Genomic DNA, 17220 nt, shown 5'->3' with positions numbered 1-17220 from the left:
GTCGCAGAGTTTATTTGGCATTCTTCATACACATAAAATTACAACCTTTTTTTTTTTTTTAAACCGAGGAGTTTGAATAAAAACAAATATAACAAACGTCTTTTAATAATGCTGTCAATCACATGAAAGTTTAATCGTACGAACTCAGTAACACAAAGATCAGACATTAACATCATTTTTTCTTTTTCTTTCTTTTTTTTTTTTATTAAACATTATTCTGTGATTTACGGATAAAGTAATGCTTTAAAAGGCCTGACGGTTGTGTTTAGTATTTTATTTTTTTTTAATAAATGCTGTGACGACGTGTTGGACTGCCTTTAAAACTCTTCTTTTTTTTTTAACCACACGAGGGATTTCATAAAGCGGCTTCTTGATTGGCCCGTGTGAGGTAAATCCTGGTCAAACCCATCCCGTGTAAAACATCTCATCATTATTTGGCATTGAAATTCTCCCAAAAGCAGCCGTATCCTCACCCGCCGGATCAGTAGGGGTGAGCGCGCCGAAGTGCCCAAGTAATCGTATGTTCTAGTTATACGAGGTATTTATTTTCATGTCAGCCCAAGTAGAAAACATGGAGGAGCTACCGATGAAAGCAACGCTAGAAAAAGAAGCTTAACGTACACAATGTTAAAGAGGTAAAAATAGAATTCAAACCAACATTAGAACATGCAAAACAAAAAACAAACAAAAAAAACTCGGAATATATACACATTTATTACATATCCTTCCCCCTGGGAGCAAATTTACCATATACTGGAATCTGGGGGACTCTATCTTGATGACCCCATTTGATCGCCTTATATTTTTCCTCACCTGATGTTACAACGCGATCTCATGGGGATCGTGGAACTGTCACATGAATCTATTTATTTTGTGCGTGCTGACACAATTTCCTCATTTCTTTTGTGCTTCTTGGAAAAAAAAATTTAAACTGATGTCGTATTTGAAAGTTATTTCAACGTATTTCCGATGATGGCAAACTCCAGATTATTTTATGTTTTATCAATTATCCTATCAGATGATCCTGTGCTTTGAGGTGTTTTAAGAGTGAATTTATCGGCTCTGAAATGGGGTGGGGCCAACAATCGATATTAAAGTTGGCGTTATAAGGCGTTCCAAGTCACTTTTTCCAAGTAGGAGGTCGGAAAAGGGGGAAATCAGGACAAAAACTGCCTGATTAAGGTGCATTTAGAGTTAATTTTTTCCGATAATCGGCTCCGAAACTTGTTCATTGTTTACGATCGTAACTCCTCATGCATGTTTGAGGAAAGCCGACGACATATTTTAAACATGGCAAACCGCAATAATATCAGATCATTTCCCAGGTGGCGTTTCAAGTCACTTTTTTCAAGTAGGAGATCGGAAAGGGGGAAATCAGGACTAAAACAGCCCCATTAAGGTGTGATTAGTGTTCATTTGTCCAGATAATCAGCTCTGATATTTACGATCCTAACTCCTCATTAATGTGAGGAAAGCCGACAACTCACGACTCATTACCTCTGCGATTTGTGACTTGGAACTGGAACGTAGCCAATCAGGAAGTGAGCTGACTGAGAAACACCTAACGATGCGTTCCAGTAAACTCGGAACTCTGCATTTCCGAATTTAATCGAGTTCAGCAGCAGCGGCCCGTGGAAATATTTCAAACATGGCTTAGCTGTTATAATATGATATTATTTTCCATTTAGCGTTCTATGATTTATTTATTTTTTTAATTCTCTTCAAATTTAGAAAATCCACATAGTTTATATGGCCTGGATGATATAGTTCCTATTGGGTTAGGATTAGGATTAAGTTTGGAAGATAGGATATTAGTTAGTTTGAAATTAATTCCGTGCAGCATGAAAAACATGAATAATTCGTGTTGGCACGCAGAAAGCAATAGATTATTTACGTGACCGTTTCACCATCCCCAGTGAGATCACGTTGGATGTTATGAAATCTATTACACTGTAATTAAAGATGAAATAAATAAAGTAGGATTAGAAATCTCAATCCAATCATCACCATTTTACCTTTGCACCACTAGCTGTTAAAATAGGGCCCGTAGTGTTAGCATTAAACCTTCTGATATCAGCGACGCTCCTCAAACTCCGTTAGTCTTCGTAGTTTAATCCTATTAAATGCAATTTAGAGGTTGTTTTTTTCTTATGTTGGCCTGTTGTCTTTACATTAGAAAAAAAGAGTTTCAAGATGCTTAATCACATGAATCACATTTTTAAAATTGTTCCTGTACTTCATCCAAAAGTAAATTCTCTCATCAGCTACTGACTCCAGAAACTCAGCCAAAGTGACATTTCTGCTGTTTTCACAGGTTGAAAGTTGTGCCTTAAAGGGATTCTTCACCGTTTTCACAAACTTAGCCTAAAATCTTTGAAATGCACTTATTAGAAGATCCATGTCTAACAAAACTCCTTATTATGCACCATATTTGTTTTTTTAACTTTTGAAAATGGGACTACTTTACAGTTATGGAGCATTTGTTCCTCCATCTTGAAATCATGTGATTGATGATGTCACGTGGTCCCACTACCTCTAAACATCCCAGTGTTTTCTGTTGGAGTGAAGCATTCAGCCTGATTTTTAGATCATGTAGCAGCTTTTTTGGTCAAAATGACAACTTGTGCTGCTTTTGGTTGCTCTAAAAAAAAACAGAAAAGGTTAAAGATGCTGATGTAAACCTCTTTTGTTTACCAGAAGAGGATAAAAACAGAAAAAAAAAATATGTGACCGCAGGGGACGACAGTTCCAAATCTACGGTTCTGTAGTAGACAATGAAGCAGAGAAGAAGAGCTCTCATAAGGGGCCTTTACTCTCCCTTAAACAGTATGCTGACACGCTCTGGTGGCTGAAGTTAGCGAGTAAATCATGAACTGTTGAAGCACTCCACTTAAAATGACTTCTATCCTCAGGGTTTGTGCGTCTTCAACAGGGCAATTAAATGAATACGGTGCATAATAATAATGCGTTTTTTTAGCCATAGATCTTCTAATTAGTAGATTTTAGGCCAAACTTATATAAACAGTGAAGAATCTCTTTAAGAAACAAGAACAAAAAGTGAATCAATGGTGAAGAAACACAAGAAATCAAGGTAGGAATGAAGTAAAAACAAGAATCTTTTCTACTGCGGCGCCGTCTTTGCATTCTTCTACATGACTCCAAATCTCACAATGCAATGCGTCAAACCAGTTTCTACCTTCGAAGTTTGTTTGCGATTAAATCCAAATTGGAGGATTTCTGAGAACAACTTTTGGCTTCCATACAGGAACAGTTTTACGTGGTTAAGCAGCTTTCAGATCTCTCACACGTATCGTTAAAACCGAACCAAAGATCACTTTAGGTTTTTTCTTTTTTAAAAAAAACAAAAACAAAACAACATATGATGCAAATGCTTGTAATGGTTGCACGACTCAGCCGTCAAAGGTGTCCCAAATACCTGTTTGGAAAAACAAGGCAGTTGTTTAAAGGAAGGCGATTTCCGGTGAACAAAAAATGTACAAAGGTTTGTGTTCAGGACATTTTGGATGTCTCGTGAGGTATTAGTCCAGTATCGTGTTAGATGTGGCTTTTCTTTTTTAAAAACTTCTTGAACTTGGAGAAGAGGTTCACGTTGTGCTCGGGGGTTGGTGGAGGAGGTCACAGTCTGTTTCCTCTTTCATCATAAAAACCATCTCAGTGTGTGAAATGATAGACTTTGGTGACATTTCCTTGGTTTTTGTTTTTGTTTCGGAGCAGCGAGGATTCCACGCGTTTCCTTTTTTAAACGTTCGTGAATCATCAAGTCATGGTTTAAAAAGGGTCAGAATAAACCCCCAGTGGGTCCTGGCAATGTTTCTGCAGCTCAGTGAAGCTGGCAGTCTGTTGTCATGGTAACACGTTGTTGGGTCAGAGCTGAAGTCTTGGCAACAGCAGAGCTCGAGTCTGGCACCTTTGAAGGGGGAAGTCGAGTAGTTCCAGTTCTTGTTGACGGCCAACTGGCACATCACAGATGGACTTCCCCATGGGGGGGGGCCCTGGGAGCTACTGTCCCGGCACGTAGGGCCAGCTGATGGAGCTCCCCGACAGCTGCATGTCGCGGATCAGCGTCTCGATGGGCGTCTTCCCCACCAGGCGCATGAAGAAAAGCTGTGAGATGAGGCTGGCGGGGACCGCCCGCAGGGCCGGCAGACGCAGCAGAAGCCGTCCGAAGCGCTGAGGCTGGCTGGGGTACTGCATGCGCTCGTACTCGGTCAGAGCCACCTGGGCCTTTTCCTGCAGGGACTCCACGTGCACCTGGTCCGTCAGACCACACGCGTCTGAGCAGACAGACGAAGAAGAGACGTTGGGGATAAGTTACACTGAGGCACGAGGCAAAAAAAAATGCATTTTTTTAATGTTACAGTGCCCTAGTTTGCACTTCTACATCGGCAATATCCATGCAGTAAGTGACAGATTTCAGATATCAGGATCTTTACTTCAAGATTCCTTGATTTTTCTGACCAGTGTTTAATTTAATTTGGTGAAATAATTTGAGGAAAGTTGACTGATTTGAATTTGTGTACATGGAAGGATTGAGATATCTAGAACTTCATTAGTTATTTTTATGTTCTCCTGTGGGCCGGCTTGGAACTAAAATTAGTTGGAAATGCCTGAACTATGAGATGTGACCCCTGCATTAAGAACTGAGCCATTCCTCTGCAGTAATATATGAAACCTTGGTGGCTCTTTAGAAATAGTAACGGCCCAGGGGCAAACCAATGACGAATGCAGTAGTCGTAAGTGTTAAAAGTAGATATTCACCACAAAACCGTCTGCGCATTTTCCCTAATTAACCAGGAGATGGTGCCACAGCAACCCTAACCCTAACAAGAGTCTCATTGTAGCTCCATCTGTGATATGGAAACTACAGTAGACGTTTATTTAGAATCAGACCTCAATATGATAGAAAAATGTCTCACGTGCATGTTTTAGCACAATCACAAACATTTACATGCTAATTTTCCCCGGATAATGGGCGACTGAATGTTTAGTAAGTGTAGCAAACTGACAAATGTGTCAAATTTTGCTCATAAGCTCACGCTACGTAAACAAACAGGATTTACAGATTCTGATTCAGACTTTTTTTCATTGGACTTCACTGAAGATGAAATGGAAAAAGCTAAACGACACTGACTAAAGCCTCACTGACATGTTTTGGGACCATGTCGCACATTTTCATGGTAGTTTTTCTGTAAAACGAGTGGCCAAGTGTCTAGACTAGAGTGTAACAAACTGACATGTCAAATTTCCTGTGATATTGCACATCATCATCATGAAGTCTCATGGTAACCACAGTCACATGGTACAATTGCTATTTGATCTGTTGGCTTAAAACAGATATGGGCAACCTTCATCATTGTGTGTTCAAGTTGTGGTTTTGTGTGTTTTTAGTGTCATTTTTGTTAGGTTTGTGTATTGTATTTTTGAAATCATTGTGTGTCTGTGTTTTTGGATATACTTTGTGGTTATTTTGTGCATTTCTGATGTCATTTTGTTTGTGTTTTTAATGATATTTTGTGTTTTTGTATATTTTTTTTACACTTTTAGTGTGTTTTTGTAGATATTTTGTGTGTTTTTGTTGTCATTTTTGTTTATTCGTTTGTTGTTTTTTATATTTCTGCAGTCTTGTGTGTGTTTTGGGAGATATTTTGTGTTTTCATGATCATTTTTGTTTATTTGTTGTCTCTTTGTGTGTTTCTGAACTTCTTTTGGTGAATGTCATGTTGTTAAACTTATTGATTTACACATTTTGGTATTTGTTTGGGGACCACACAAAGTTCGTCCAAGTTGCCGATGTCTGCCTTAAGTGTGACAAACACAGCAGCCATTTATTCACCGGAGTCCCACACATCATGTGACATCAATAGTAAAACAGTAGAGAGGAACACCTGGAGAGAAGAGAGCGATGGCCTTCAGACAGCTGTACTCAGCAGAGTCCACCTGCAGTCTGGTCAGCTTGTCCACCTGGTCCTGGAACACCCTCACCTGGTCCATGAAGGACACCACGCGCTCAGCCGACATGGGGGAGGAGTGGAAGCCGGCCGCGGCCAGCAAGGGAGCCATGTGGAGCGGGAGAGCTGATTGGGCCGCGTTCAGGATGAAGAGTTCACTCCAGCTCAGCCTCAGCAGCGCCACCTGTGGACGTGGTAATAACACACATTCGGATTTAGTTTTAATCAAAGGCTGTGTTCAAAATCTCACGCTAACGTACTACTCATACTAAGTCTGACGTCATTGTATAATATCGGGACATTTTTTTAAGTATGCACGGTGGGCACACTAGTCTCAACCACCCTATGATGCATTGCGAGCGGAACGTAAAATCAATCTGGGACTGGCTTGAAGCCAAAAAAATCACTTCTAGTCTTCCATTAGTTTAACACTTTTGTTTTGAAGTTAACTGGAAGTTTAGTCAGTAGCAAATGGAGGGTCTCAAAAAATACGTGAAAAGTCGGCATGAAATGTGTCTCTGTGAGTTTTATGGATCAAATGAGCACATGTTGATATTCTACTTGGTCACTTTCTCACTTCAAAGGTTTTCAGAACCTTCAAAGGTGGAGAATCAACAGAGATATTTAGCCTCAGTGTGATTCAGGTTTTAGCCATTGTAGGTTCCAAATGCATCTTGGGAAACTTGGGAGTATACTTCAGTGGAAACGTGCACCATACTAATAATACTTAGTATAGTATATAGTAGACAGTATGTACTCATTGTGTATAGTACAATTTCAAACAGCCATATGCTTTTTACTAAAATGTAACTTAATTTTAGTCTAAATTTAGTCATCAGGACTATTACACTATTTCAAATAAATGACATTTGGAATTTAGGCAACTAAATCGATTACAGATAAAGCATAAGACTTGAGGCATTTATTAAAGATTTAATTAGCATTGTTCAACCTGATATATCTTAAACGTTACTATTAAAGCAGATTTCTAAAAACCGAACTGTTCATTATTTTTCACAGAGAACTGACATTTTTTTCTCTTCAAAAAGCTTAATGGAATCCAAACATGCTGGTAAATTTAAAAATACCGTCAATAAACAGATTAATGTGTCCTTTTTGGGGGGTTTAATGCAATTTTTATTGTTAACGTATTATTAACTATTATTTTTGTTACTCTCTTCCTAGTTTATGTACATTAAACAAGACTTGGGTCTGTTCTGACCCTTAGAGCATTCTTAATACATGTATACGGGCAAACATTTTATTGTTGCAACTTACAAGCTTAATTCCTACTAATTTTTGTTGATCATGGGGTTGAATGATGAAGGTCTTTCCACTCCGTTACCTTTTTGTGGTAACGGAGTGGAATGGACAACATGAAAGTTGGTCACAGCCGTCACACACTGAGGTACAACTCAATGATTCCTGTTCTAATACCTAATGTCCTTCATTGACTTTTGAAAAATTTGACATCAAAAAGTTGTTCTCTGGTTTCCATGGATGCGATTGATGTTAACGGAGTGGAAAGGAAAAGGAAAAGTGTTGAAAATCATCAATCAAACCTGCATTACAAATAAACTAGTAGTGGAGCAAGAAAGTGAAGATTTTTCTGCTTAAATACACACTTGATATTTCAGTGGGTGAAATTTTTCCTGAAAACAATATGTTAAATAGTATCTGGCCCGGACAATGGTTACATTAATATTTTTGGCTAAAAAGTTACTGAATTGATTTTGAATCAAATTGTTCAAAATTAACCGACATCGTCGATGATTCGAATCGGCAACAACGAATAGTGATTCTAATCGAATCATTGTTAAAATGAATCGTTACACCCCTAATTTTTAGTCATACATAATGAACAGTGCGCTGACCTGGTCTGACACTGGCAGCTCTGGGAAGTATGGGATGTTTCGTGCCCACTCCACGGTGCTGAACAGTAACCGGGCGGCGAGTTCGCAGATGTTATCGATGCCCATGGCGTTGTCGGGACCCGCCTGCTGGTTGTACTGGTGCCCGTAGCGACTGCTGGGGTAGGGCTCGGCTCGCAGCAGCTGAGAAATGAGCTCTGACACGGGCTGACCGCCGCCCCCTCCGCCGTTGTTATTGTTGTTGTTGTAGAACTCTCCTCCTCCGATGCCGCTGGCGCCACCTATGGGTGTGATGGAGGGACTGAGGCTTGGCTGCGGAGGGATGCGACCGCGTTGAACTGCTGTAGTTTGGTTGGGGGACAAAGGGTGGAAAAAAGAGGAGGGACGCACGCGCACAAACACGACAGACAAGGAGAGGTGAAGGAGGAGGTGTGGAAGAGAAAACCAAGAGGAACAAATGTTAATTTAGTGTTTGTTTGGGGGAATTATAAAAAAAATGACATTATCAACGGGGAGCAAATCCTTTAGAGCAGTCGTTCTCAACCTTTTCAGACCCCCCAAACAAAGGTTCCAGAGACCAGGGAAGGGACCCCCATTGTATCTGAAGGTGGTTAAACACAGACATGAACACTGAAGAACAGTCATGTGGAGACAGGGCCATCTATTCAGGGGACTAGAGGGGAGAGCTATTTGGGGTCCATTCATAAAGTCAGCACAATGATTGTCCATTGTTCTATGAATCTGTGATAACCACATTTATGTATTTATTCAACTGAATAATATCCACTGTTATCTAGGAAGTTTATTATTATTTGTGCTATAGTTTATAGTCATCTTAAAGATGTAAATCCTTGTTTTAATCAAAAATGAAATAGGTTAAAAGTGACCAAAAATGGAGGAAAAGGTGGTGAAATGGGATTTTAAAAACCACCAAAATTGTTCAAAAGTTGCAAAGTAGAGTGGTCAAAAACAGACAGAGAAGTGGTAAAAAAGGGTTTGAAGTATCAATATTGGAACAATTAGTTTAAACTGGCAAACAATGGTCATGACAAATCATGGATGTGGTCAAATTGGCAAAAATAAGCATGAAATATGGTAAAAAGAGGCAATAATGGGTCAACATATGTGACATTTGGTGGAAAAGTGGTGGAAGGGGTTTATAAAAATGCGGAGAAAAGGCATTGAAATTTGGTGAAGTGGCAGAAATTGAAGTAATGTAGCAAAATGCATTAAAAGGAGCAAAAATATGGCAAGAAAAAGTGGTTCAAATATGGCAAGTTTGGTGTAGTTGCAGATAAATGGTAGAAAATAAAAAATGGGCTGATTTAGAGGATAATTCAGGAAGCCATAATTGACCGAGGACACTCCAATGCAGAGAAATATTCTTAAAGGTGACCTACATGGCGAGGGCATTGGGGAGAAGCGCTTTCCATTAACATTTAAACTTTTAAAATATTAATTTTGGAGGAGATTTGCTCTCTGAGCACCAAATGGTCTCATTTTGTGTGAAGAGAACCGTGACAGAGCGACATCAGCACCAAAACCAAAACAGCCAGCCAGGGTTAGCAAGCAGAGACTTGTTCATTAGAGCAGGGTTTGGGTCAGGACCCCATTTGGGGTCGTGAGACACTGGGAGGGGGTCGCTAGAAACTAAGAATGTTTCCTGAACAATTTGAGCCCATTTTTGCTTTTTTTTTTTGTTATCCTTTTTCTACAACTACACCAAACTTATCATATTTTAACCAATTTTCATCACTTTTTCTTGCCATATTGTTGCTCATTTTAATGCATTTTTCTACAGTACTCCCATTTCTGCCACTTCTCATTACATTTCAATGTCTTTTCTGCACATTTTCCACTTTCAAGACATTTTCAACACTTATAAACCCTTTCCACCACTTGTGTACCTACTGTCACATATGTTGACCAATTATTGTCACTTTTAATCTCTTTTTGCCATATTTCATGCTTGTTTTTGCCAATTTAGCCACATTCATGCTTTGTCAAACCCATTTTTTGCCAGTTTAACACATTTTTCCCCATTTCTGCCACTTTTAAGCCAATATTGACACTTTGAACCGTTATTACTACTTTTTCTCTCTGTTTTTGGCCACTCTAATTTGCAACTTTTAGTGGATTTTAAAATCCCATTTAACTACCTTTTCCAACATTTCTGCTCATTTCTAACCCATTTTTATTTCTGATTAAAACAACTTTAAGATGACTATATACAGTACTATGACGCAAATGATAATAAACTTCCTGGATAAGAGTGGATATTATGCAAATAAATGTGGTTATCACAGATTCATAGAACAATGGACCATAATTTTGCTGACTGCATGGATGGGCCCCAAAAAGCCCTCTTTTATTTTGGGGGTCGTTGTCTGAAAAGGTTGAGAACCACTGCATCTGTCCTGCCTAAACTGTCCGTGAGAAACGCCCTGAATCCAAAGCAGACGTCGGAATGCTGCAGGGTCGCTGGCTTTGACCTCTGACCTCCCTGTGGAGGGATTGACCCTACAGGGAACTATAATGTGTCTCATTAGCATAGTTTACGAGCTGGGATTATCAGAAAAAAGACGTTTTACAGCCTCCGTCCATGTCTGTAGGTATGTTAGCTGATAGTTTACGCCGTTTCACTGGAAGTCGACACATGATGGATTTTTTCCTGATTGAGTCCAAACTTGTAAGTGATTTGTGCAGCTTTAGGCTTAATGCTGAGACAGCAGTGTCTTAGTGCTGGATCATTCTCACTCACTCTCATGCAGACACTAGATTAGGCCACTTAGTACGTGGCATTAGCCTGACAAGCACGACTAGTTCCACCATGATAGGAGCTCCACGTTCAGGCAGGAGTGGCATTTTCAAAGCTCCCTACGAGGATGAGGAGAGATAATAATAACGAATGATGTTGAATCTGAAGGTAATAATAGCAGAAACATAATCCACAATGAAAAATGATGACATGAGCTCCACGGAGCGTGGTAGATACCTTCTTTGCGCATCCCTACGCGGAAACACTTCTTCAGACGACAGTACTGGCATTGGTTCCTGTGGTGCTGGTCGATCTGACACTCTCTGTTTGACCTGGAAATGACAAGAGTTTAGTTTGCCATTTCATACTGAACAAAAAATGTATAGTTTACAAAAACATAAATAAATAATCCACCGGTTGCAAGCTTTACACTCTTTGTTTTGTGTGTTTTGGTTGTAATTTTATTGTTATTTTTTCCTGTCATTTTGTGTATTTTGTTTTGTGTTTTGGAGTCATTTTTGTTTATTTTTGTGTATTTTTGTGTAATTTTGTATGGTTTTTGAGCCCTTTTGTTGTTCTTTTGTGTATTGTTCTGTGATTTTATGTGTTTTTGGAGTCATTTTTGTGTATTTTTGTTTTTTGGGTTTTTTTTTTGTTGTCATTTTGTGTGGTTTTGTTTTTGTCCCTTTGTGTATTGTTCTGTCATTTTATTTGTTTTTGGAGTCATTTTTGTGTATTTTATGTTGTTTTTTTTGTGTATTTTTCTGTCCTTTTGTGTTTTTGAGTCTTTTTCAAATTTATGTTTCCCTTTTGTGTATTTTTCTATAATTTCGTGTGATTCAGGAGTCATTTTGTGCATCTACTCTGGAGTTCACTCCTAATTAGACTAAGGGCCACATGTGACCCCGGGGGTGAGAGTTGCCCCAATTTGGATGGAGAAAATAATTTTGGGCAAATCAAGAATAAAGTTGAAATATCAAGAATAAAGTCGAAATGTTGAGAATAAAATTGAAATTTCGTGAATAAAGTTGAATTATAATGTCAATAGTAAAGTATAAAAGACAAGATTAAAGACAAAATGTTGAAAACGAACTCAAAATACAATATTGTGATAAAAGTCGAAGGTTTACTAATAAAGTCAAGTTGAATTGAATTGAAATTATTTTACTATTATTATTGAAAGTGTCTATAGACACGTACGACTGATGACGTTGCCGGACCTTTTCCGGTGTCACTGAGTGTGCGTCGTACAGATTGTATATGCACATGCGCACACTACTGGAAAATGAATTTTTGCAAAAAACAATAATTCATATTTGTATATTTTTGTTTTCAAAGTGAACAGACACGTGTTTTATTTGTTTATTGGATTAGGTTAGGGTTGTAATCTCAGTACGGAGGTAAACTCAGATCGTGACATGGCATGACATGGTAACATGGCAACTTCCACAAAAATAAAACATTTTAGGGTATTTCCTGGGTTAGGGTTAAAATAAAAGGGTTTGCGGGGTAGCTAAAAATAAATATGAGCTAAAATAAAACTGACGGAACTTTAAGTCACGTGATGCACCTATCACGTGTCCCAAACTGGCCAATGAGGGACGCTGGGTATGCATAGAGTGGCAGTCTATGGATACATTTAGTCACGGCCATTATTATTTTATTTTACAACAAACAAAAAAAAATTAATAGATATAAAGATTTTTTTTAAATCGTTTTAAAAAGCTTAAAAATTAAATAAATTACCTAGCTAATAACTTTTAGCGCGAGCTTGTCTCTCCTTTTACCCATAATGCACCTCACCTGCAGGTGTAGCTGAGGTTCCTCCTCACGCTCCGTTTAAAGAAGCTCTTGCATCCCTCGCACGTGAACACTCCGTAGTGTTTCCCGCTGGATTTGTCCCCGCATACCACGCAGTCCACCACGCACGCCTTATCGTCGTCCCCGGCCTCCATGTCGCTACCCCCGGCCTGCGGAGAGCCGTCCTCCTCCTCGGCCCTCAGGTAGGCCTTGTCCCCCAGTCCGTTGGTTCCTCCGTTAGGATCTCCCCAGCCCCCGCTCACCATGGCCATCGCTTGTTTCACCACCAACCAGGAGGAAAAGGTCTCCGCCAGACAACAACTCTGGGTGCTGGGCAGGTAAATGATTATTATTAATCTTATGTATTATTAGCCTGTAAAATCAGATATTTTCAACCCTCGGGTCGGGGCCCCGTGTAGGGTCGCCTGGAAATAAAATTGGGTCACCTGAAATGTCTAATAATGAAAGATAACTGTTTAAATTTTATTTCTAAATTAATTTTCATTTGTTTTACAACATCTTTGTGTAGTCGTACTCCTTGTTTTCTGCGTGTGTTTGTTTTTTTTTTTTGTTTTTTTTTTTATGTGGCTCTGTCTTTCTAATTACCCCTCTGGGATTAATAGTCTTTATTTATTTTTATTAAACTATTTTACAGATTTAAAACCATAAATATCACAGAAATGGATACAGAAAAAGGCAGAAAGCAATTAAACAATAATGCAGGGTTTTTCAACTTTGGGTTCACTTGAAATGTCTCATAATAATAAAATAAATTAAACGGATTAAAAGTATATTTAAAAAAAAATAAATGATTCAAGTCTATTTTTTTTTTGCCAATAATGCAGAGTTTTTCAACCTTGGGGTTGTGACCCCATGTGGGGTCGCCTGAAATGTCAATAATAAAATTTAAAAAAAAAACACAGATTAAGGTTTTTTTATCACATTTTTAAAAAATTATTTTTTTATAAAATAACTTTATTTTTATTCAACTGTTTTGCACAATACATAATATCACAGAAATAGATTCAGGAAGAGGCAGAAAGCTCATGGAGCTTAAATAATATATATATATATATTTTTTTTTTTTTTTTTTAATTAAAACACCAAACACACAATCTCAAGAATCCGTGTATCCCTCGTTCTTTGGTTATTCCGTTTCAAAACCAAAATAACAGTGTGGTTATTTTTGTTTTTCTGATTTAAAACCAAAACAGAAATATAGAAAAACCGTAAACCAGTTGAGCAGCATTTTTCTGTTTTTTTTTTTTTTAAAACTTGTTTTGTTTGTGTGATGGGAAATGGAGTGAGAATTCAAGTTCACTCCACCTGGTTTCCCTCCCCAGGTCCTGGACCAGGTCTCCTCACACACTAGGACTGTTTATGATAGAGTTCAGCAGTTTCCTGGTCCTGCTCATGTTTTCATTCAGTCTGTGGATGTTTTAGCTCGTAAAAAGCTGCTCACGTTTATGTTTTGTTTCACGGTGTTACGACTCAAATAGTATTCAGATAAACAGGTGGCTATCGACTGTGAGGCTGGTGCGATGAACAATATAGATGTTAAAACTTATACAGTTTGACACTTTTTCAAATATAATTACAGCTTTTTTGAGGGCAGTTAAAATGTTAATTTTGCACGTTATAAATACCGCTAACGGCAGCAGTCAACACACACGGAAGTTGATCACAAGACACAAGGAGCACCAGTAGAGTCGTTACACCACCTCTGGTTTCACATATCATGTGCATGTTTTACACAACATCCATTTTTTGATTTTCATTACTTTATGTATTAACGTTTAAATTCACCAGTAATGTGTCTTATGCGTTGCTTCTTTTTATGTTCGGGAGCAAAAGTCCGCAGAGTCACCAGTTTATCTGGATACTATTTGGACTGTAACACTGTTTGGTAAAGTTGGCAGATATTCACAGATTCAGACTTCCAGCATCAATAACTCTTAAATGAAACGTCATCGACACACAAATTACGCCTTTACCATCAGTCAACATGATACAAGATCATTTTTTATCAAACGTAGCAGAATAAAAGTCCGTCTGTGTGTCCCCTCTGTGTGGTGAGATTAAAACATAAAGCTCTTGTCCTAGTTTCCCCGTAAATATCTGAATATCACACAAACAAAACAAGATTTGATTTTAAAGCAGAAAAACTGCTTTTTTATTTTTTCCTGTTTCTGGTTCTAAATTAATAAAACAAAAATCAGTTGGTCCATTTATTTATTTATTTGGTCTTGAAACAAAATAACCAAACAACAAAGGGTACACACTACAGATTCTCAAACTTTCATTTTCTCAAATATAAATCTAGTTAAAATTGAATTAAATAAAAAATATCTGAGCTGCCGCCTATTGTTACTTTGTGCACTGATACTGGTGCACTGGTGTATTTGTAACACAGTAGAACAAACATGATCAAAAACCGAATTTTTGAGGAAAAAAGAGAAATTTGTGATATTGAAATGAGGTCACGACAAGGGAACGTTTGGGAACCACTGCTTTAAAGTGTCATTACAACAGCAGCTCAGTTCCCGCCCCCTAAACTATGACCTGGAAACGGTCTCAATATTCCAACTTTTTTTTTTTTTTTTTAATTTGCGTGCCACCAAGTTTACAATCTGCTATTTAGCTTCTAGTCATTTTTGTTGTCCTTACGTGTATTTTTCTGTTCTTTTGGGGGTGTTTTTTTAGTCTTTTTGTGTATTGTTGTCCTTTTCTGTACTTTTTTGTCCTTTTATGTGTTTTTGGAGTCATTTTGTGTATTTTCTAAAAAAAAAAATAAAACTTAGACTGAGGGCCACATGTAAAAGTAAAAAGTGAATATTTTTATAGATTTATATATATTTTTTATTTTTTTAATAATTGTTGAAAATGTAATTTACATATATATTATAAAAAATAATTTGTAATTTTGCACAATACATAATATCGCAGAAATAGATGCAGGAAGAGGCAGAAAGCTCAAAGAGCTTAAGTAATAATTATTCACACACAATCTCAAACAACTGTATTCCATACTTTCACTTTCTCCAATATAAATCTAGTTAAAATAAAACTTATTGCTACTTTATAACACATAAATAAATTTTTGGGTTTAAAAAGAGAAATTTGTTATTTAAAAATTGGGACACAACAAGCTTCTTGTCATTGTGTGTATTTTTCTGTTCTGTTGTTTGTTTTGAGTCTTTTCATATTTTTTATTTATTTTTTTGTTGGTTTTAGGAGGTTTTTTTATGTTTTGTCATCCTTTTCTGTAGTTTTGTGTTTTTGGAGTCATTTTGTATAAAGACAATATTACCTGCAGTACTTGTATATATGAATATATATATATCCATCCTTTGTATTTATTATTTGGGATTAAAACTTTTCTGATTCTGAAATAGGTTTGGAACCACTGCTTTAAACTAAAGACAACAATAACGAGAAGAGAAAAAAAAGAGAAAAACACAGCAGCAGCTCAGTCTCCGCCCACTAAACTATGACCTGGAAACACTCAGTATTCCAACTTTTTTTTTTCCTTTTTTCCACACATTTGCATGCCACCAAGTTTAAAATCCGCTATTGATTAGCTTAGCTTGTACGTGATCCTCCTTTTTTCGCCCTTTAAAGGCTAAAAGCTAGCTTAGCCTGCGCTCCTTCCACGGGGAACAATGTGGTCAGACATCACAGTAAAATGAAAAACCAGTGCTTCCTCTGCGTCTGTAGCCTCAGTAATGGCTGGAGAGGAGAAAAAAAGGACCTCATCATCAGTGTGTGACGCTCACAGAGAAGAGACGCTTGACCACCATTACTTAAAGTAACCCTCACACCTAAATCACCACCACAGCCTTCACCTAAACCTAGAGAACCATGATACGATACGTGTTGACCAGCCTTACCTTACTGTGTGATGTGCCGGCTCTCTCTTCGTAAATAAACCTAGATCCTCCTTCCATCCAGCGAGGACGCCACCACCGCTCTCCTACTCTGCAGCCGTAACGCTCCCACTAGCCCCTCCATTGTGACCCACGGTGGTGAAGAAGATGATGATGAAGATATTCCACATCCGAATGTAATGTCCACGTCAGAGATCAGTGGAACCACTCACTGTCTTGTCGCCCTCAAGTCCAAAAAAACACACACAGAACGCGAGCAGGTCCTGCACACACACACACAAAACACACAAGGAAGTAGTGCTAGTGCTGCTGGACGGTGGCGACGTCAGGGAGAACCTCCGTGTGCTGCGTCCGACCGTCCACACGAACCGAGAGGAAGCGGTGGAACGTTCTCTCTCTCTCGCCTTTTGTCAGTGTTTGCCCATCAAGAACTAATGACTTGCGGCCTAGCCCTGTGTGCTGCTTCTCTCTCTTCTGCCTCTGTGTGTGTGTAGGATCAGGCAAAACAGAAGAGGGGGGAGGGAGCGATGGGTGCTCCTCTCCCTCCTCTCTCTCCCTCCCTCCCTCCCTCCCTCTCGGTCCAATAATCTGATTATGATATTTTGAAAATGGCAGGATTTCTGCTCCAGTCTGCGTCTCCTCTCCCTGATTTTCACTAAAACTAAAAATGTGTGTGTTGACAAGAGAAAAACAGAGATGAAGCAAAGCTAGAGAGATGTGGTGTGTGTGTGCAGAGGGGGAGGGGGCGTCTGTGTGTGTGTATGTGTGCTCCCAGGGATTTAACACTGCTATTCAAGCCCCGTGGTTACCATGGCGCCTGCTGCCTTATAAGGCCATAGGAGTCAAAGAGCAAAGAGTGTGGGCTGTGTGTGTGTGTGTGTGTGTGTGTGTGTGTGGGGCAGCACACACACGTGTATACACACACACACACACAG

General features: G+C 38.6%; 1 protein-coding gene across 2 annotated transcripts; it reads right to left on the bottom strand.

Moving 5' to 3' along the window:
* Nucleotides 1-158: 158 nt before the first annotated feature.
* On the bottom strand, nt 159-16992 carry nr2f6a (nuclear receptor subfamily 2, group F, member 6a). 2 transcript variants are annotated; one of them, XM_028472535.1, is made up of 6 exons: nt 16289-16992; nt 12402-12728; nt 10836-10930; nt 7844-8181; nt 5907-6153; nt 159-4295 (listed from the first exon to the last, which is right to left on the bottom strand). In XM_028472535.1, exons 2-6 carry the CDS (start codon nt 12668-12670, stop codon nt 4021-4023), a joined length of 1224 nt encoding a protein of 407 aa, XP_028328336.1. In that variant the 5' UTR covers nt 12671-12728; nt 16289-16992; the 3' UTR covers nt 159-4020. The 2 variants fall into 2 exon arrangements, with proteins under 2 accessions (XP_028328336.1, XP_028328337.1); XM_028472536.1 differs by having other exon boundaries at nt 7844-8178.
* Between the last annotated feature and the right edge of the window lie 228 nt (nt 16993-17220).

This window comes from Gouania willdenowi, chromosome 17 (assembly GCF_900634775.1).
Source record: "Gouania willdenowi chromosome 17, fGouWil2.1, whole genome shotgun sequence".
NCBI lineage: Eukaryota > Metazoa > Chordata > Actinopteri > Blenniiformes > Gobiesocidae > Gouania > Gouania willdenowi.
Note: the sequence above shows the minus strand (reverse complement) of the source record. Positions and strands in the feature narration are given on the sequence as shown.